The sequence below is a fragment of the Vipera berus genome (genome assembly GCF_964194415.1).
Source record: "Vipera berus genome assembly, chromosome: 10".
NCBI lineage: Eukaryota > Metazoa > Chordata > Lepidosauria > Squamata > Viperidae > Vipera > Vipera berus.
In genome coordinates this window covers 3,092,191-3,114,054 of record NC_138213.1, presented here as the reverse complement: position 1 = coordinate 3,114,054, position 21,864 = coordinate 3,092,191, and the positions used below count along the sequence as shown (strand labels likewise).

Sequence of the window (21,864 nt, the reverse complement as noted above, 5' to 3'; positions counted from 1 at the left end):
AATTAATGCAAACGCCAAAATTTCAAGGTTTTGAGATGTAAGTCTGAGATTTCCCAAGTTGCTGTGAGTGTCTAAGCTGGAGATGGACACAAATATTCTCTCCATCAAATTTCTGGGCTGGAGAAATACTCCACTAACCAACTACTACAATCTCCAATGAGGAAGTCCCCTACTGATGTTTACTCATGGGATTTCGCTGACCAGGGAGTTCAGTGCACCAAGACTTCTGATACTGGTTCCACTTTAGGCACAAAGCCAGATGGATGACCTTGGGCCAGTCTTTGACTCCAAGTCCTGAGAAGAAGGGAATGGCATGTTTTGTTTTTTTTGCTTCTGAAAAACCTTGCCAAGAAAATGGCAAGGGTGTCCCAAAAGTGCTTTTTGAAACGGCAGCTGGATTTGTTTTTCCTTGAAGATGTTTCGCTTCTCATCCAAAAAGCTTCTTTAGTTCTGATCAAATGGTGGAGGATGGAAGGATTTGTATGCCTTGCAGTCATCTGGTCACTAGCACTCCCTCTGAGAGTATTGAGGCCACTTGAAGATCACCCAAATAGATGACTGCAAGGAATATGCATCCTTCCATCCTCCACCATTCAGTCAGAACTGAAGAAGCTTCTTGGATGAGAAGTGAAAAACAAGGAAAAACAAAGTTTGGTTGCCTTTTGGAAAAGCACCTTTGGGACAACCTCGGATGACTGAGAATCTCCATTGGCATAAAACTGCAGGGACTTGAAGAGCCAATCGCTAGGCATCCACACTAACTTTAAGGCATAACAACAAGACAAAATTGCTGTGAAAGACGTCATAACTTAGATAGAAATCAATCCAAACTCTCCTCCAGACCAAATTCTGCATCTGTTCTGAACATCATTAGATCTTAAATGGTTTTAGCATCCTCGTTCATCAACGGTACTTTATTCAGACCCGAAAAACGCTATTATAGTTGAGAATGAGGCTTGATGAATCTCACCTCTTTGTATTTGAACATCTAAGTCTGTCAGCAAGAGGCTGAGATTCCCCTCTAGGGAAAAAAACAATACAGACAATAGGTTAGGGCTGTGGAAATCTTCAAAGCAGTCTTTTTGATTTGATGGAGATTCGGTTGAATTGCGCCTTCAAAGTATCACTGTCTCGCCCTTTGTTCCTAACTCAACAAGACTTCACTTCCATACATGACCAAGTCTACAAAGCATGTTTTGGCAAGGTGACCTGCAAAGAGGTGATTAAGACAAGAGGAAAAGAGAGGGGAACTCTCAATTTACAACCTTCATTTAGCGATGGTTCGAAGTTACAACGGCACTGGAACAAGTGACTTACGTCCATTTTTCACACAGCTGTTGCAGCATTCCCCCATTGTCGTGTGATCAAAATTCAGATGCTTGGCGACTCCTAATTATGACGGTTGCAACGTCCTGGGGTCCTCTTTTGTGACCTCCCAACCAGCAACGCCAGTGGAGAAGCCGGATTCAATTAACAACCGTGCTGCTAACTTAACAACGGCAGCAATTCCCTTAACAAATGCAGCAAGAAAAGTCGTAAAACCGGACAAATTTCTCACTTAGCTTTCATTTTGGGACAAATGTTATTGTTTCATGTCAACTTTGAAAGACAGCTATAGAGGCCAAATGGCTCAATTATGAAGCCCTGAAATTAGCAAATTTATAACTTCTGGTTCTCCTTTATCTGAGGTCACATGATGCACGTACCTCATTGCACAAAGAAGAAACAATAATAAAAAATTGTTGGCAAAAAATAAAAAAAATAAAAAAAAATAAATTAGTCTCCCTTGTACACGTTGCTTTATCGTCACAAATGCCCCTTGAAGTAGGAGCCAAGGAGAATTTTGTGTGTGCTTTTTTTTTTATTTTTGTAGGCACCTTAATTATTGTGAGTGTTGTTGTTGGCTTTTCCCATTTTTCCAGTGGGAAATGTAGTTAGCTTTCTCTGTTTACAAGATTGATTCATCCTAATGGACTAGCGTTAGGTGCTATACTATAATTCCCCCAAGGAATCTGAACTGCCAAATTTCAAGTAGATTAGACAACGTGCCTTATTTTTTAGCAGCAAGAGAATATTAAAGCAAAGACAAAAACAAAACCATAAAGGGTCAGTTGTTCAATACTGTTTTCCTTCTCTCTTTTGTCTTATGTCTAAGCAAATGTATGAAGAGGTGCTCCTGAGCGCAGCTTAATGCCGTCGGTGTCTTTCATGTTGGTTGAAACTGTGAAGTCCCTTCAAAGCTTCGCCCGACCCTCATGCTTGATTTTTGGAAAAGCTTTTGGCAAATGTATTTTTAGCGGCCTTTTAAATTCCTTTCAATTTCTTATTTTTCCATTAAAGTTTTAAGATGGGCTCAATGTTGTTTTCCTCCTTTTTTCTTTCTTTCTTTCATTCTTTCTTTTCCTTCTTTCCTTCCTTCCTTTGTCATTTCTGTCCTTCCTTCCTTCCTTCCTTCCTTCCTTTCTTTCTTTCTTTTTCTTTCTTTTTCTCCCTTTCTCCCTTACTCCCTCCCTCTCTATTTTCCTTCCTTCCTTCCTTCCTTCCTTCCTTCCTTCCTTCCTTCCTTCCTTCCTTCCTTCCTTCCTTCCTTTCTTTCTCTTTCTTTTTCTCCCTTTCTCCCTTACTCCCTCCCTCTCTATTTTCCTTCCTTCCTTCCTTCCTTTCTTTCTTTCTTTCTTTCTTTCTTTCTTTCTTTCTTTCTTTCTTTCTTTCTTTCTTTCTTTCTTTCTTTCTTTCTTTCTTTTTCTTTCTTTTCTCCCTTTCTCCCTTACTCCCTCCCTCTCTATTTTTCTTTCTTCCTTCCTTCCTTCCTTCCTTCCTTCCTTCCTTCCTTCCTTCCTTCCTTCCTTCCTTCCTTCCTTCCTTCCTTCCTTCCTTCCTACCTGTACTTGCTCTATTTTTATGGTCCCACCAGTTCCTTCTTGCAGGCAAATGGTATTCCTTGCAGATCTTCCAACGTGCCAATAGCCTACTACGAAATTCTGGTATACAGCCTCTTTCCTTTCTTCGGCTCAGTAAGACATTTGACTGGGCACATTGCTTATGTGAATGGCTGAGGAAAAAAGACTAATGCTAGTTATGGCAGTGAAACACTCCAATTCCTTTACTTTTTTTTTAGGGGGAAAAAAGTTTCCCACCTATAGAGATGTAGCTAGAGATAGCTACATCTAAAGGCAAATCACCCACTGTGCCCATACATATTCAGAGGACTATAACAGAGATTTGTGACAGTAGTACGCAGCAGCATGTCTTCCAAATGGAATGAAAAGAAATAAAAAGTGTGTGTGTGTGTGTGTGTGTGCGTGCGTGGAGAGAGAGAGAGAATGCATGCTAAAAGTTGGTGCATATTTTTTCATATCAATGTATTGCACATAGATCTCTTTTCGCAATGCTTTCATACAAATGACTTTGTTGGACTTGTATGCCTCGTGTGAAGGGCGGGGGTCTTCCCTCCCCAAGGGTGTCTTCCGTGGGAGGCCAGTGATTGGCCTGCAGTTTGGAAAAGTAGTCAGATCCTCCCACTTACAATTGCAAGGGTCAAGTTAGGGAAGGTGAGAGCTCCTGCTTCTCGCACAACAGGAAGCCACATGATAAACAAGAAGCAGATGGTGAAGAGTTTCAGCACCATCAGTGATCCAAGGTCTGGTGGGCTAGGTTGGCCAGAAGAACAGGATTGTCAAGTGCAAGAAATCAGGAGTCAGTGTGATTCAAATGAATGCAGGTTTATTGCATGCTACAAGAATCTGAACTATTAACAGTCCAAGCAGATTGGCAGTAGATAAGAGTCAATGGAATTCAAGGTGGGCTGGAATTAGATCTCTTGTGGGTGCAGAGGGACTCATGACTGATGACATGCTTGACCCATCCCTCAGTTTCAGCCTGATCATCTCCTACAAGGATGATGATCTAAAACATTGGACCAGACTGTGTTACATGGATTTTATGTGTTCCTATATAATTAGTTTATATGCATAGTTTTCTAATTCTTTTACCCACGGTACTTATGTACCTTATTGTGTTGTGGACCTGAGAGAAGATGGGTTTTGTAGCCATATCTGTCAAAAAATCCCTGACAATGATGGGACAATTGCATTTTGACCACCCAGTACTTGAAATTCAGGAGATTGCAGAAGCCACATTTTTACTTTGCTATTATTTTTAATGGTTTCCACCTAAATGATAGTCCCTTCTTGCAACTAATAGCTTAATGAGGATTTGTAACTGGGCTCTATACTCATTAGGGAATTCAGCATGGTCTGGTCAACAGAATCAAGAGGGTGACCATGACGTTGTGTTCAAAGCTCTCTGACACACACATAAAAAACAGCTTCAATCCCACCCTGGTGGCCACCTTTGTCGACTTTTTAAAGATCATTTTTGTAGACAAGCAGAATAGACTTATTTCTCAGTCTCCCTTGGAAATCTGTTGCAATAGGAAAAAAAATTATTGTGATCTTAGCATTCAGTTCTGGACTCTCTCTGCTCTCTGTTAAAATATTTGTGGTAGGGTTTGTTTGTTTGTTTGTTTGTTTGTTTGTTTGTTTGTTTGTTTGTTTGTTGCAAAAATTGAAATACCACAAATTAAAAGGCTGCAAAATTTACTTAAAATTCTGGGCACTGGGAGAAAGGGAAGGAAAAAACTCGTCTCTTTTCAGTCTCTTTCTTGTAATGCTTCTTTTTTTGAAAAACCCTTCCTTTGATTAATCCAGCCCTCCTGTTTGCCTCTTTCGGCTCCTGAAATTCCCCTGGTTCGTAGCAATAAATTCTATTCTTTTTGTTTTCACCGTAGTCCTCTTAAGTCTCTGGAGAATAATGTATCTTTCCGTGACAATCAGCCTGATGAAAAACCTTCCCCTTTCAGAGCAGAATCCCATGACTTTGGAACCGACGGCCAGGTGTTTGCATTCCCCTCATGTTCTCTTTGTCTGCAACAGCCGCACAGACAAATAGACCAGTGTCCAATGCCATTATGGAGTACGCACTTTTGGCCTCTATGATCTTGGTGGGCTTATAAATAAATCATGCCGAGGATGGCGAGATGCATCAGGGCTTTGGAGAGGTGGAACAATTCTTTTCTTCTAGCCAAGCTTCTTCTCATTCCAGGCCCATAGCACTTTCTAGCTTTTGCGTTCCTGGTGTAATGGGTCAGCATCTGGCAAAACACAGGAGATTGTGATGGATGAAGGCTGGCCAAGTGGAGAAAATTAAACTGCTGTAATTGCTGCTGAGCAATTGCAAGTGGTATGATTCGGGAGCTAATCTGAATCTAAAATGAACATTACGTCCAGGGATGGTAGGACTTGGGGCCTGAGAAAGGCAGGCAGCTCTGCTTGGCAGAGAGGTGAAAGACATCCACAAGAAGGTCATCACCCTCCAGAGATGCCCTTCCTGATACGGAGATGTTTTAATTGGATCCAGAAAGTTGATTTCTGCCCTATGCAGTTGGGAATCCACCAGAAAGGTCTTCCAACTGGATTCTCATCCAATTTTGGCATTGCCTTTCAGTTCTTTGTAGGTTTACTCCCAACTGCCATTTCTAGGTTTTGCAAAAGAATGGTGAAAGACAGAAATTTGGGGAAATGCCTTCCATTTCTTACTAATTTACCTGGATATTTCTGGATTTGGGAGTCAGGATTTGGAGGTGGCTAGAAGATTAGCAGAAGATCCCACCTCCACCCCATCTACGCACTTGCATCTTTTAATCCATTAATCCATGTTCTTATTAATTTTAGTGGTTTAACTTTTAATTTTTGTAATGTTTCTAATCTTTAAATTGTTTTGTTTTGTTATTTAGGGCATTGTATGTTACCCAGAGTCATTTGATAATCAGAGGGGCAACAAATAAATTTAATAAGTAAATAAGTAATGATAATAATAAATAAGATATGTCTTCATCCTGATACAATAGACGGGGCAGAGGGTTTCATTTGTTCATTCATTCATTCATTCATTCCCATACTTGCTTGCTTGTTAGCTTGCTAGCTCATTCATTTATTTAAATTATCTTACCTTTTTATTTTGCCTTGCTGTGATGGAAGACGTCTGTTTTAATACGTTCTTGATGGCGGAGAACGGAATTTTAATTCCTTCCTAAAGAAACTAATTTTTGCATGCAAATGTACAAATTTTCAAGAAGTCATTGGCTGCTCTGGGTTTCAATGCCTACAATAAGTCATTCTCATTTGTGACAATTCTGGATATTTCTGCAGCCAAATGTCAATACTGCAACTTGCAGTATTGTCCGTTAAGCGGCTGATTAATTTGGTCAGAATGCTCAGACGGAAGAGCTTATATCTTTGCCTTTTATTTGGCCAACTCTTTCTCATCAGAGATAATTTGGAAAAGTCTTCAGATTATTTGATCGCTCAGGCACAAAATCAAACAGAACCAGAACAAGAGGGTTGCACATGCTAGCTGGAATTAAATAAATATGGCCAACATCTGGGACAAAAATCTATCTGTATTTCAGAAGCTGTCAGAATGAAAAATGAGGCTGCGGGTTTGGCCTTTAAAAAAAATAATTTATTTTAAAGTACTACATACACATACATTTCTTGGAAGGGAGGGTTGACTTCAAGGACAAAGGTGCAAGGCCAGCTCTTATTGTTTTCCCTAGGACTTCAATGACACTTTTCGGATGCTTTTATATCTCCAAAAAATGACAAAGGTGTGCTTGTCACTCTCTTAAACACAATAAATCCCCAAGAGTTTTCAATTGGCATTAATAAGCCAGCCATGATGTACACAAGCCGGTTTTTTAAGATATCATATCCACTAAGTGCCCTCCTTGCCAATTCTGCTGAATAAATAAATGCCTAAAGACTTGGGATATTCAAAGTTGATTTGGGAAGAAGCTTTTCTTTCAGCAGGAAACTAATTTGGGTGGCCATTTAACGAACGGTAGGCCAGCTGGGGAATTCTGGGAGTTGAAGCGAGACATCTTCAAGTCGCCAAAGTTGAGAAACGCCATTCCAGGCCAAGGGAAATGCAGTATTTCTTGCACATTCTTTGCCCAAACAAGCTGCTCCTCTCTCAGAGAATGAAAAGGATTCATCTGGAGCTTTTATTGGCTTTCATTTTTCTGGATTGACGGCGCAGTTGCTCTGAAATGATAAGCCGAGTCAGGGACCGAAGTCACATCCAGGAAATCCACCATCTGCTTCTCCAAAACAGATCGGCCGCCCTTGGCATTTTGCAGAAGAGATTTCCTTCATGTTGTTCATCTTAAAAAGCTTTGCTGCCTTTGGAATTTAAATACAGCAATGCTTTACAACTGGAACTTCCCACTGTATTATTTGTTAGTGCCTTGACCAATGAGGCAGATAATCCAAGGCCATTAAGCTTTCCATATGAAGAATTGGAATATACTTACAAGGCCAGGAAGTGGTGGAGACCGTGTTTTTTGTTTTCTTGGGAATGCATGATGGTCTCTTCCACTACGTATGTTTGATACCGACATAAGGTGTTTTTTTTAATGAAACGTTACAATGAAAAAGATAGCAACTAATGCAAACTTAAACCCTAGCCCTAAAGAAAAAGACAAGGGGCAGAAATGAAAAATAGGACGGAAAAATACAAAAGAACAAAAAATAAATAAGATAAGAACTTCGATCTGGTTCACACTCTATCATTTTTTTAAAAAAAAAGTTTGAAGAAAAAACATTTCCCCACAGGAAGGATCCCCATAATTAATTCCAAAATGTTATTTTGAATCCATCCAGAATCTTAGTTCCATTGGTAACTTTCCAAAATCGCTGTCTTAAGCAACAGCCTACTCGTCAGTTCTTCATTCATCCACTTGGTTTTTGGTGGAGCCATCTTTAATTCACCATTTCTTTCTTGGAAGTCCATTCTGACATACCGGTATGCTGAAAGTCTTTTTCATAGAGCTGCCATGGATAAGCTAAAGGCATGGTTAGTTTTTGCAACCCAGTTTACAGCTACAACTGAGTCAATTCAACACTCACATTAGGTGTGGTGTGGGACCACAGCCACTATTTTAGAATAAATGCATATTTTAGGGAGCAATGTGCACCAAGGCGTGTAATTTGTAATGAGAATATATTGAGAAGACTGCAGTTTTTCATATGTGTTTCTATCCGAAAATTGATGCCTAAATGGGATGGAAACAGACTTCAGAGTGAATAAATATATGCAACAATAGTAAGAACTACTAATAGACCAATTTCTCCATTCCTATTAAAGTTGCCGAGTTCTCCATTTTTATGAGCAAATCAGCATTCATTCTTTCTTGCTCGCTCATAATAAGAAATGTGCAACATTCCGTTAGCAAAAGATATTTTCAAATCTACACAATCCTCAGCTGGTTGGCTAAACTAAGTCCAGAGGCAACAAATCCAGAAGTAAAAGAGCCCAGTGAAGTAAGTACAGAAAAAATGCACAATAATAGAAACTTTGGCAAAAATTAATGGCTATTAATGGAGAACAAATGCCGGGCATTCTGGATCCCAGATGTTTTGTGATAGTGGTAAATTTCAATGCCTTTTGGTGTTTCCTGTGCAACCTCAGGCAGATGGTATATCTTATCTGCATGCCAATTAACTCATCAATTAATCTGTTAATTGGGCATAATCATATTTATCCGTGCTGCACGATGTTGCCCAGTTCAATTAATTTATCGACTCAACAGGCTTTGGGATCTGAAGATCAAAGCGCAGGATAACAAAAATAATTCATAATATTAATAAGCCAAAGATCCCTACTAAAGACACATAGCAACATATTTTTAGCTTCTAATTGCTGATGAATTTTGGAGCAGATGGTACCACAAAAGCCATTTCTGTGGTATATTAGGAAAGAGTCTATAACTCAGATGTCAAGGTAATCTCTTGGTAATTGAAGAAGTTAATAAATTTGGAAGAATACCAACTTTTATCTGACAGGGGTCTTCTGATCCACTTTTCACAGCATTGTTGGTGTGTTGCTGCTTCCCAACTGAGCATGTGCATTGACCTCCTTTGATTGTGTCTTGAAAAGTCATTGGATGATGTATTGATTGGGTTTAGACCACAGGGAAAGTCTTCTTGGTTTTAATTTTGTTTTGTTAAAGAATTATGATAGCTGGGTCCATATGCAATACTAAGACAAATCCGAAGTCACACAAAAATCGGAAAACAGAGCTGGTGTGATATGGAAATGCAGTCCTTGTGTTTCATCTTTGGCAAGTCATCAAACTTGCTAGCCATTGCTTGCATCAGTAACAAATGGGTGATGAATATGCATGATTTGTGTGTGTGGATTGGCTGCGAAGTCACAGAACCTTCATAGCTCCATTGTGGTGCATCAAATCTTATTTTCAGATTCTATGAGAGACAGTCCAGAACATCTCCAAGGTATTAAGGTACAAAAACTGAGAAGAAAATTTGCAGAATAATAGACTTTATGTCAACACTAATGTGCATTTGGCTTCTGAAGTTCCACCTTAGTGAAGTTGAGTCCAGAAAGCATGAATAAGGAAAAGAATGTTGGTTTAAACTATTGTCTGATTTTAATAAGTTAATGTGCATCTGCTAGAATGTTACTTGCCGTCTTTTCAGTAATTAGGTTCTCATATTGATAAGCAGGACTGAACTGACTGATTAAACATTCCACGAAAGCAATAATTTTCAGACATTTTACTGCCTGTATTTAGTGAACTGATTATTTTATCCCATGCCTCCCAGTCTCTCTTTCTTTTGAGCTCAAGTTTAGAATGTGAACTCAGCAATTATGTTCACATCACAGCCTTGCTTGACTTGAAATGACCTAAATTGAGGGCCTCTGAGCATTTTCAAAAAAAGAAAGCTGTGTTTTCTGAGCATCTTCAGAAAAGAAAGCTGTGTTGAACAGCTTTCTCGTTGTTAAGTAATATTCAAAAAATGGAATTTGTAAACAAAGAACAGACCTGCATGGATCTTTTCGAGGAACTCAAGAAGACTGATGGTCTAAGTGCATTTTCCATATTCCTTATCGCACAGTTTAAGACAAAATCTGTGTTCTAATGATTAATAATCAATATTTATTGTATTTAAATCACATTTGAGACAGAAAAAAAAGCTAAGGTGGTAGAAATATTTTCTTCCAAAGCATTCCAAAGGAATCTACAACACTTGTCTGAAATGGTATAGGGCACAGGTCTGCAACCCGCGGCTCCGGAGCCTCATGCGGCTCTTTCAGCTGTCTCCTGCGGCTCCCGGTCCTCTGCCATGTGCAGTCCAAAAAAAAAAAAGTGGGACTAAAAAAGTTCAACCAATCAATTCAAATATGCAGGGTAGGTGCATATTTTGCCTTGGCTCCACTCTTCAGTCAAACCCTGTTCTACGCATGTGCGCATGTACGCGCATGTGCACACATTTTTTGCGGCTCCCAGTTTTTCCTTTTGTGAGGGAACCGGTTCCGAGTGGCTCTTTCACTCTTTCAGGTTGCTGACCCCTGGTATAGGGTCTCCTGCTGGAGCAGAGGGTTGGACTAGAAGACCACCAAGGTCCCTTCCGGCTCTATTCTGATTGACTGATTAAATCCAGCAAATTTTCTGTTTTCAATCAGCTGCATGGCTCTTACTCATTTTGATGAAGAAGCATTGCGTTGCTGAACAGTTGCCAGGTCATACCTATTTGTAAAAAGCCACCTCCAAACTGAACCTGAAACCAGACATCCCTCTAACTACAATAACTGTTTCTTACAAAAGTCAGGTGGAAAGGGCTAGAAACACTAAGTTTCATTTTGAAACAGACTCGCTTCTTTTCAGTTCTGGGATCTGGAACCAAATGTGGGGTTTATCCTTGATGCTAAAATTTGGTAACAGGGGGGAAAAAATCCAGTTCGTTGATGTGGCCATCCTAGATCTCAGGTTCTCTGTTGGACTTTGAGGGTCCTGCACAGGATATGAGCCATTCCGAGTCCTGCACACTTCTAGACAGAAAGTTCTGATGTTGTTCCTGGGATCTGATGGGATGGGGTTGGGTTTTATTAATCGGTTTTAACTTTAATATGTATTAATTTATTACAGGCATTGTTGTTTAATTACTTTTTAATTTTTGTATCCTGTTTTTTATTATGTATTCCCCTGTTCACCGCCCTGAGTCCTTCGGGAGAAGGGCGGTATACAAATTAAATTATTAAATTAAATTATTAAATTAAATCTGTTGGAGCCCCTCTCTCAGCTTAGGAGACACAGCCCTGATTGCTCCTACCAGCACCTGGACCACTTAGGTCTTGACTTTCCACATCCTCTTCTAGTTCCTCCTTCAGGTCTTGGTACTTCTCCAGTTTCTCATATGCCTTCCTGATGTTATTGTCACTTGGCACTGCTAAATCTATCACCACTGCTGTCTTCGGGTCCTTGTCTACCACCACAAAGAATGTTTGATTGGGCTTAACCTGTCTGGATCTGGAAGTCCCAGAGGACATGTTCTAATCCAGTAGGATAGAAAGGGCACTGATGTTTCTGACCTTATGGTGTTGTAGAAGACTCCTGAGAACATCATCCACAAACGAACGGGATCCTCAAACAAATCAACCCAAGTTGTCCTTTGAGGCACAAATGATCGGGTTCAGATTATCCCACTTCAGACACATTAGGCAAAGATGCACTGGGAAAGAATGAATGAATGAAAAGGGCAACCCACAGCAAGGTGGATTCATTGCCACGCCAGTGATTAAAGCATGAAAAATTCCACAGACGCTCCCATCAATCAAGGAGCATTTGTATAAAAGTGATGGCTTATTTCCACTAAGCCCATGATTTTGTAAGTTTGCATGGGCATCTACATGCATCCACAGTGTAATTGAAAATCCATTTTATGCGATCTTCCATCGGATAGGGAATTACATCAGTTTATGCTCCTGGAGAATGACCCAGCAAATACATAAATGCATCCACTAGAATTATATTTTGTCTATGGGCAAAGATGCTATCATTTACTGATTCATTACATGCTCAGAAGGGCGCTTGATTTTAGAAAGCTACCTGAAATTCTTACTGTCAGTTTTAACAGTAAACAAAGATAAGCTTTAATAATAATAATAATAATAATAATAATAATAATAATAATAATAATAATAATAATAATAATAATAATAATGATAATAATAATAAAAAATTGTAAATATAAAGAGAATCTTTAAAGAGAGTCTCAGGCTTTGTCAAACATAATGCTGCATTTTCCCCCCCCCACCCCCACCCTCATTATTGAGTTGGTTATCTCTTTTAATTACATTCCTATTCTGGAAGACAGGATTCAAGCTGATAAATGGGTCAATTCGGCCTTGGATTCAGAGGACTTCTGAATTACGTAAATCAGAGTGATTGAAGATTTGTCCAACTTTGTGATGCAAATCAAGTCCTCCCAAAGAGCTGTGAGAGGTTTGGTGACAAAGAGAGTCCACAAAAATGAATGAATGAATGAATGAATGAATGAATGAATAATAAATAAATAAATAAATAAATAAATAAATAAATAAATAAATAACAGCAACCCTTCTTCCTGTATTCATTTGCCCGTTAATTGTATGACATCTTCCATGTGGAAACCATCAAGCCAATGCACACAACAAGCTAGTACTTTTGTGCATTGCGGTGATGAAATGCAGTGAGGTGGGGGAACCAATAGGAGGGAGGTTGATACAACCTATTATGAGATCAAAAGTGCATTTAACAGAATAACAGAGTTGGAAGGGACCTTGGAGGTCCAACCCCCTGCTCAAAGAGGAAACTCTAGAGCCTTTCAGACAAGCGGCTGTCCAATCTTTTCTTGAAGACCTCCAGTGTTGGAGCATCCACAACTTCTGGAGGGAAGCGGTTCCACTGATTAATTCTTCTCACTGTCAGGAAATTCCTCTTGACTTCTAGGTTGCTTCTCTCCTTGATTAGTTCCCACCCTTTGCTTCTTGTTCTGCCTTCTGATAGCTCAGTATGAATATGTCATCGTATGATGAACAGCTAAGAGAACTAAGTGTGCTTAGTCTAATGAAGAAAGGGACACTTGATAGCATCTTCCAATACTTGATGGACTGTCACAGGTAAGAAGGCTTTGATTTACTCTCCGTAGCACCGAGGGATAGGACAAGAAGCCATGGGTGGCAGCTCATCAGAGGGCGATCCCATTGGAAATAAGGAGCTTCCGCTGTACTACAACTCCCATTATTCCTCCCAGCTGGACAGTCTGCATGCAGCCTCTTCAATCCTACACCAATTAGTAAAAATGCAGCAGGTTGTAGAAAAAACGTTTCTGGGCCACGTTGACAGCTTCTTCAAGGAATCAAAACAGTAGTTAAAAATATATGCAGGCATGCAAAAACGTTTAGGCATGAACATTTGGATTCCTTCTCCTTCAGAGGGGGAAAACTTTTTTACAGCCACATCAGAAAGTCATGTTATAAAAGGTTGAGGTAGAAAATGTATTACTCCATGGCTGAAGTGCTTTGCAGATTAGCACCAGTGGTCAAAATGCCCAGAAAATGCCATTACTGAACATTTCCTGGCATTTCCCTCTTTAGTGGATAAAAATCACAGAGGTGATTTTGAAAATTAGTGCTGTAAGCTGTAAAACATTTTGCAATCCACTTTTACATTTCTGGGTTGGAACTCTCTGCCCTTCAAGATTAATGGCACAGGGTGTATAACTTCAAGGGGTTTTCTTCTCCCTGCTGATCGAAGCTGCCGTTGCAAGTTTTTCGTATTCCATGCTACTCTAAACATTATGATGGGGGGTGGGGGTGGGGGAGGAGGAGCAGGAGGTTAGAAAGAAGCATTTTGGTGGAATATCCATGAAGCTTTTAATGTCCTACATGCCTCAGGGCATCCTGCTAAATGACTCTCAGCAGCTTACACCCGGATCTACAGGTGATTTCCAGAGTTCTCCAGCTAGCTGGAGTTGCTAAGAATGATGGGAGCTCAGATCTACATCCCTGTGGCAACCCAAAACGTGGGAAAGCTGGCTAAGATGCAAGGCATTCGGTAGATCGTCTTTCTAGCTTTTTTAAAAGGTCCATACGGGAGAACGCTAGCCTACACCTGCCTTTAGGATAATAATATGTCAATAGAAAAAAAGATCCATGTTGATGAAATACCATTTCATCCAGGTTGATGAAATATAATTCTTGGATTTATCTGACTGGAAAGAAGATGGCAGGGTGCGATTGGTCCAGCTCAAGAAATGCAGTTTTACTGGTTTTCTCCCAAGATTAAAAAGATGTTGAGACTCAGAGAACAGAGAAGAGCAACAAAGATGATTAGGGGATTGGAGGTTAAAATATATGAAGAATATTTGTGGGAACTGGGAATGTCCAGTCTAATGAAGAGAAAGTCTAGGGGTGACACGATAGCATTTTCAAATATTTGAAGAGCTGTCACAGGGGAAAGGAGCTCAACCTCTTCTCCAAAGCACCAGAGGCCAGGACAAGAAACTACGGATGGAAACTAATCAAGGAGAGAAGCACCCTAGAACTAGGGAGAAATTTCCTGACAGTAAGAATATTCAACCAGAGGAACAGAAGTTGCCTCCAGAAGCTGTGGGTGCTCCATCACTGGAGGTTTTCAAGAAGAGACTGGACATCCATTTGTCTGGAATGGAATAGGGCTTCCTGCTTGAGCAGGGGGTTGGACTAGAAGACCTCCAAGGTCCCTTCCAATTGTCATTCTGTTATTCTGATGGTACTCTTGCTCCAAATTATGATTAAACACCATTGTGCCTTACTGGAAGGATATCCAGACCCTTTGTTATTCTGTTATCAGTGCTTTAATATGAATCATCATTGAATTATTGCAACCTATTTCTTTATACATTGGAACACTGGCATTGTTGCCTTCCTGGAACCGTCATGAAAACATTTGAGATTAAGCTCAGCGCAAACTATCTCTTCTGCTGTCTTTCCTTGCACTAAAAAGAATCATTTCATTTATTTAGATTGTAATGAGCTGGCACTTCCCCTTCTTTGAACTTCTCCAAACAATTTTGTTCAAGTCTATTAAATAATGAGTCATTCCTGCACTTCATCTCCTGCACTGCTGTATATGTCTGCTAGACTACAGGTGAATACTCAAAAGCTATCCAATCCAGCATTCTGTACGCCACCCAGGCTCAATCTCATGAGATGGCCAACAATATAAATTTGATTAATAAATAAATAAATCTGTCCCCACAGTGGCTAAAATGATATCAGAGAAGATATAAAACCATAGCTTCATTGAATGTGCAGTTGTTGCCTCCTCAAACTAATGGGTCAGGCCAAGAGAAAACCTAAAAATTGACTTGCCTGATATCTGAATTTAATCAAAAAATAATTATGGATGAATCTGAATGCTCTCAAGTCATTTATGGAGTAAGGTTTCTCTTTCAAAAATTAAACATTACCGTTCAGCAGGCAAGGGATGACTTGGGCAAGCTAAACATGGTCAGGCATCATTAGTGCTGAGAAGAGATCACCAAGGGATCAAAGACTGGACTGAAAAGTTAAGAAATATCCTGGGGGGGGGGAAAGCAACAGTAAACCGACTTCCATGCTCTTCTCAAGAAAGCTAGATGAGAATGTCCATGAGGTCACCAAAAAGTGGGCTTAACTCACAGGAGACCAACTGTGAACACATTTGGACTCTTCCTTTTGCATCTGTTTTTAAATCATGATGATTTGTTATCACCATAGTCAGTTAAATTCTATAGCAGTATTCCTCAACCCCAGCACCTTTAAGATGTGGGGACTTTCAACTCCCGGAATTACAAGTTCAAGCTGCTCTTTGCAAACATGTTTCAGAGGTGGTTTTCCATTTACATATTTGAAAACCTTTTTATTAGTAATGTGTCAAGCTTGAAGCCCGCTCTGCTGGTGCAATAATGATTGCTTCTTAGCTTGCCAACGAGCTTGCAGAGAGGATGAGGAAATGGAATGCAGCTTCAAAGATAAAGAAGGCAGACTGTGAGAATCAAGGACAATTCACCAGGTGTCTGACCCAACTCATAGAGACATTTTCTCATAACAATATACAGTAGTTGCTCCTAATTGGACAATGTGACCTGTTCATGGGTGGGAAGGGGAATTCTATTCTTTTACTATAGGGGTTTGGGCTGGGGTTTGCCAGAGCTGGTTTTGCTTTCATACATGCCGAAATAATGTACTCAATAAAGTTTTACATTAAGAGATCAGAATGCCTTGAATAGTAGGTAATGCATACCAAATAATGGATGATGACTGCTTACTAAGAAAATTCAACCATGAAATGCCTTGGTAATTTGGGGGGGATTGCAAACACTGAGGTGGTCCTCAATCTCTCAGTAGCTACTTGTGAATTTTGCAGCACCAAGTTAAAAAATAATAATAATAATAAAATGGTCCTGAAAGAGCAGGCAAAGAAGACCCAAAGCCCAGTCCTCAGGACTAGAAGATATCAGGTTTGGTGATGTGGCAATCTTCCATAAGTGGGAAGAAATCAATTCAGAATGAGGTTGCTACTTTCTGAGCAAGAATTGACATCTTTCGGAATTAATTTATTTTGCTTTTGATGGCATCATCAAGAGCGAAAATTAGCTGTCTGTTTCCCCATGTCCTAGAGAACACATCCACTATAAACAAAGCTGATATAATGCTAAGAGGAGAGATAATAACCTTAATGATCAGGCATTAAATCATGATTCATCTGATGGCTCATTTATCAGCTCCAGCTCCGTCCAAACACAGCACTGTCAAAGGAACTAGTATAATTACAACAGAGAAACCTTTAATTATCCCATAAATTCACTTGTTGTCATTTAGCTGGCTGCATGGCTGGAATTAGCCATGGTCTCAACAAAATCAGACCCAAAAAATGAGGATAGGAGAAATATGTAACCTATTTACAACATTTTCCTGTACTAAAAATTTTGGTGTTTCAGAATTTGTACGGTATTACATATAATTTCTGCAACTGTGTTGCCAGAAGGCTGGCCTGCAGATTCCTCCTCTTCTCCATTTAGAGAAATTCCTGGAGAACACTGTTACTCAACCTTGCCATCTTTAAGATGGGTAGATTTCAATACAGTTGCCAGAAATGAAGACTGCCTTGAACAGGGATGAATGGATGGATGGATGGATTTCTAGGACCTTGTTTTAATGACATTTCTTTAGATGCATCCTCTCTAAACTGTTCTAATTTTATTTTACTTGGGGATTAGGGAATATTTGTGGAAATATTTTTGGAATTGGCTTGTCCTTGCCTCCTTCCTAGAACTGAAAGAGAATGACTGACCCAAGGTCACCCAACTGGCTTTATGGCCAAGGTGGAACTGGAACTCACAATCTCCCAGTTTCTGGCCAGGGGCCTTAACCACTCCATCAGACTGGCTGTCTTGCTCTTCTAATACCTTTGCAATAAATATTGCCGGGAGTGTAATACTTAGCACACCGCTTTAAAAGAAAGTAGAAATTGTACAGATCTTTGCTATCTGTGTTCTCCATTGAGCAATAGAGTTGATGAGGTCTCCCAATAGATGGGTGTTCAGAACTTACATTCAAGAAACGGGGGAACTCTCTCCCCTTAATTATCTTTAGCCCAGTTTCTTAAAAAAATCAAAATATTGCTCTATTTATTATAATATTGCTGTATTCCAGAAGACATCATAAAATCTCACCAGCCACTTCTTCCTCTTACCTGTTCTTACTGGGGCTTGTACCAACTGGCCTTGGACATAGGCCATAGATGGTAATTTCTAACAATTCATATTCTTTGTTGTTTTTTTAATTGAAAAGTTTTAAAATACATTTTTAAAACATATACCCCATCTACCCCACCCCTCTCCCCATCCCTCCCATCCCAACACTCCCCCCGAACTTCCCAGAGCCGAATACAGGGTATTACATCATACAATCTTACTCTAAAATGTTACTATAATTACTCTTTAAACCCTATCACACTTTAACTCTCCTTAACCATAGGAAAGAAAAATAATCTAGCCTCTAATTACAATAACTAATAACTATTCAAATGCTAAATGATACTTTGTAGTCCCATATTTGTTCTGAATAAAATCAATCCATCTTCTCCATTCCACTATATATCTCTGTTGTGAGCGATCTTTCACATATGCCGAGATTTTAGCCATTTCTGCCAAGTTCGAAACTTTCAAAGTCCATTCTTCAATAGTAGGCAGGTCCTCCTTCTTCCAGTATTGCGCTACCAAAAGTCTTGCAGCTGTTATTAAATTCAGCATCAGTTTGGTTTCTATAGCAGTACAATTCATATTCTTTGTTAATACCTGTTGCTGTATTGTTGTAGGCTGAAAGTATATATGGTTTCCATCAAGAGCTAAGCCATTTATTGTTGAGATTTGTCAGTATTGGTTACAAGTATACTGTTTTCCATTTCCTCAAAGATTGTTCGTTTATGTGGTTACATAAACAGTTGAAAAACAATTCCATAGACTGGTTCTACCTAAAGTCTGTTAGCATAATAATGGGGATATCAGAAGGAGATACGTAATGGGGATATTGCAAGTAGATGAACATCTCGTTCTTGAAGTAAATTATCTTCTTTCTTCATCTCTGCAGACAATGGACAATCCAAAATATGAGCTCATCATAGAAGCAAAGGACATGGCTGGACATGAAGTTGGGTTGACTGGGACTACCACTGCAACAATCATCATTGATGATAAAAATGACCATGCACCAGAATTCACCAAGAAAGAGGTAAATGTTTATTTCAAAATGCACAAAAGACAAGAGGTTGATTGGTTTAAACCTGAAGCAGAAATAAATTCGAATCTCAGATAAAGGGTATGACTGACGGATGAGAACATAAGAAGTTCGAAATGATCATATCAGCCTCCCTAAATATATGTGTGTGTGTGTGTGTGTGTGTGTGTGTGTGTGTGTGTATACTGCTCAAAAAAATAAAGGGAACACAAAATAAGACATCCTACTATTAAATACAGTACATTGTGTTGTTTAAGTGTTCCCTTTATTTTTTTGAGCAGTGTATATATATATATATGGAAGTGCATGGGGTAGACATGGGGGGATAGAAAAATCACTTCAAAATACATAGAGTGGTTAATATTAGCCAAACTAATATAAATTATTTAACTGGTCCTGAAATACATGAATCTTTCATGGCTGTAGGTATTATTGTTTTGTGCAGTCCAAATTTATTTCTCTGGGGTGTTTTTTTTAAGTTGGAGTAAATTTTCATTTGAATCAAAAGCTGCAATATGAAACTTGATGGAAATCATCGTGTTTGTCAGCAGCCCAGCAAACAAATTCTCTTTGAGAGAGGCTCGCCTTGACAGGACCATAATGACTTTTCCAATATCAGAGCCTCTAAATTTAGTATCAATTTTCTTCCTCAAAAGATAGATTCTGTGATATCAGCTCTGTTTTCCCTAAAGGGAGGGGGTGGGAGAGGAAAAGAATACTTTTGTTGTAGAAAAAGTGGAGTTCACTTATAACTGGGGAAATCAAACTAATGTTGGATGGAACAAGAGAAGGACACCGACAGAAATTTTAAAAAATGTGTGTATTTTAACTGTTTCTCAGAGTTCACATCGCATTTAAAGGTAAACAATGTGTTTTAGCCGTTTAGCTATTTAACTTTAATTTAGCCATTAAATGATAATTTAAGGATACATTTGAGGTGGAGAAGGCCAGTAGTTTAGATGTCTTTAGAATAATGAGATCTTTGTAAGATCTTTAGAAAGAGGATTAGATGAATGATCCTCCTCCTATTAAATCCCATCTGTTGGCTTTAGCCTCTCCTCTAGAGGAATACACAATAAACCTGTTTCAGGATTAACTCCTAGTTTCGTAGGCATTCGTACAAACCACAATAACATCACGGACATAATTTGATTCATTTGCACAATGACATCCTGATGTACCTCTGTTGTTTCCCCTTATATCATCTGGGGACACAGATGGCCAGCTCTGTGTTTATGGGAATTTTGGACACCAAAGTATCTTTTTGTCATTTCTCGGTGACCCTTGACAATAATAGGGCTGGACAGCTTAAGCCAATCATGTAGATTTTCCACCATGTCTGTAATAGAAGAGAATATTTGAAGCTCAGGACTGAATTGTGGTGCACAGAGCACTGATGATGCATCCTAGTTTGGTAATGAAATGTCTGCAAGAAAACTACCAAGCTCAGAGAACACCAGAGAACCCACAGTGTCCCTAATATTTAGTCAAGGCCAGTCTCCAAGATCTACTCCATGCGACATCTGTATATAAACAATGGTTTGTGGAAAACAAGATTTTGTCCAGTCTGGATACTTGGCAAGTTAGTTGTTTTTTATGGAAAATGGAAGTCTGTGAGAAGGACAAAAGAACATGATTGCATTTCTTTATTTGCTTAATTAATTCTGGTTAAACAAATTAATGTGTTTAATTGATTCAACTTATATGACTGCCAACTTAAAGCAAGTGATTTTGGGTAGCCACATAACCATGATTCTTATAATAACGAAGATTTACTGACCTGTTACCATTTCTACATTGCTAACTCCAGAAAGAAAGAGGGCATGGAGGCGATGAATGTCCCTTCCCAGAAACAGCAATCAAACCCCCATCTCACAGTTTTAAGAAAACACCTTTTAAAGTCTTAAATTGCAATGCAGTAGATCAATTCCATTGTAAAAATAAAATGAAATAAAATCAGTTCCAGCTTTCAAAGGAGGTAAAAATAAGTTGGCTGCCATGCCCAGCCCCTCAGAACATTATTACAAGCTGACTGTACTTAACACAGGCTGTGGACAGGTGGAGAAGGATGGCCGGTGCTAGGAAGTGAATTAATTAACCAAAAGAAAATTAAATCACGACACAAATTGTAGGCAGTGTCAGCCGTTAATTGAATTTGCCTCCAGGTGTGGCCACTGTTTCCAGTTAAAGTCTAAGAAAGTAAAAAAGAATCAAGTCTAAAAATAGCCAGTGAAAGTAAATTAGTCTTATTAACTAAAGAAACAGTGATGTGACCTTTTCAGTTGTAATTACAGGTGCCATGAAATACACTTTTTGAATGTTAGCAGGCAACAGGTGAGCAGGAATGAAGAGATGGGATTTTATACAGGTAATCCTTGAGCCCAGAATTTATGTTGCTAATTGAGAAATTTGCTAAGCGGGTTTTGCCCCCATTTTATTAGTTTTCTTGTCACGTTTGTTAAGTGAACCATTGCAGTTGTTAAATTAGCAACACGGTTGTTAAGTGAATCTGTTTTCCCCATTGACTTTGCTTGTCAGACGGTCACAAAAGGGGAACTCATCACCCCAGGATATTGCAGCTGTAAATAAATAGAAGTCAGTTGCCGAGCATCCGAATTTGGATCATGTGACCCTGGGGAGGCTGCAAGTGTGAAAAACGGCCATAAGTCACCTTTTTCAGTGCCGTTGTAACTTTCAGGGGCCACTAAATGAGCAGTTGTAAGTTGTACCTGCAGTTTGCAAGCTGAGTTTCTGAGAAAGAAGAGGGGCAAACCAGAGAATTGGCACGGGACACTGAAAGGCAGAGATGTTTTCTTGGAAGCAATCACTGGATGTCCAACTCCCGTGGAAATCCTGGTTTATTTATGGCCGGGCTTCCGCCTGGCAAAATAGAGCTTTAAAATCAGAGCTAAAAGAGTTTGCAGCCTTCATGGTTCCATTAGATAGCTCTGCTTCCCTTTCAGCTGTTTTTCTTTTGATATTTACAGATGGAGAGGAGCATCTTGTCTCTCTGATTTTCTCTGCCTTTTATTTCTGCTTTTTTTTTTTTGGCAGCCCTTTACTTTTCTTTCAAGATATTTCTTTCAGCCGCCTCTCTTCAACTGACCTACATTGTCGACAGAAAACACAGTGGAGTTTTGTCTGGAAGTAGCTTTGGATTCCTCTCTTCTCCTCCCCCCCCCCTTTTTTTTTTGAAGGCTT

At 39.4% G+C, this 21,864-nt stretch overlaps 1 protein-coding gene across 1 annotated transcript in view; it reads left to right on the top strand.

The window, feature by feature from the left end:
• CDH13 (cadherin 13) overlaps window positions 1–21,864 on the top strand; it is a 396,356-nt gene that overhangs the window by 305,951 nt on the left and 68,541 nt on the right. The window contains exon 8 of the mRNA XM_081335863.1: window positions 18,517–18,657. Within this exon, the coding sequence (XP_081191989.1) occupies window positions 18,517–18,657 (141 nt within the window). The remainder of the gene's footprint in view (window positions 1–18,516; window positions 18,658–21,864) is intronic.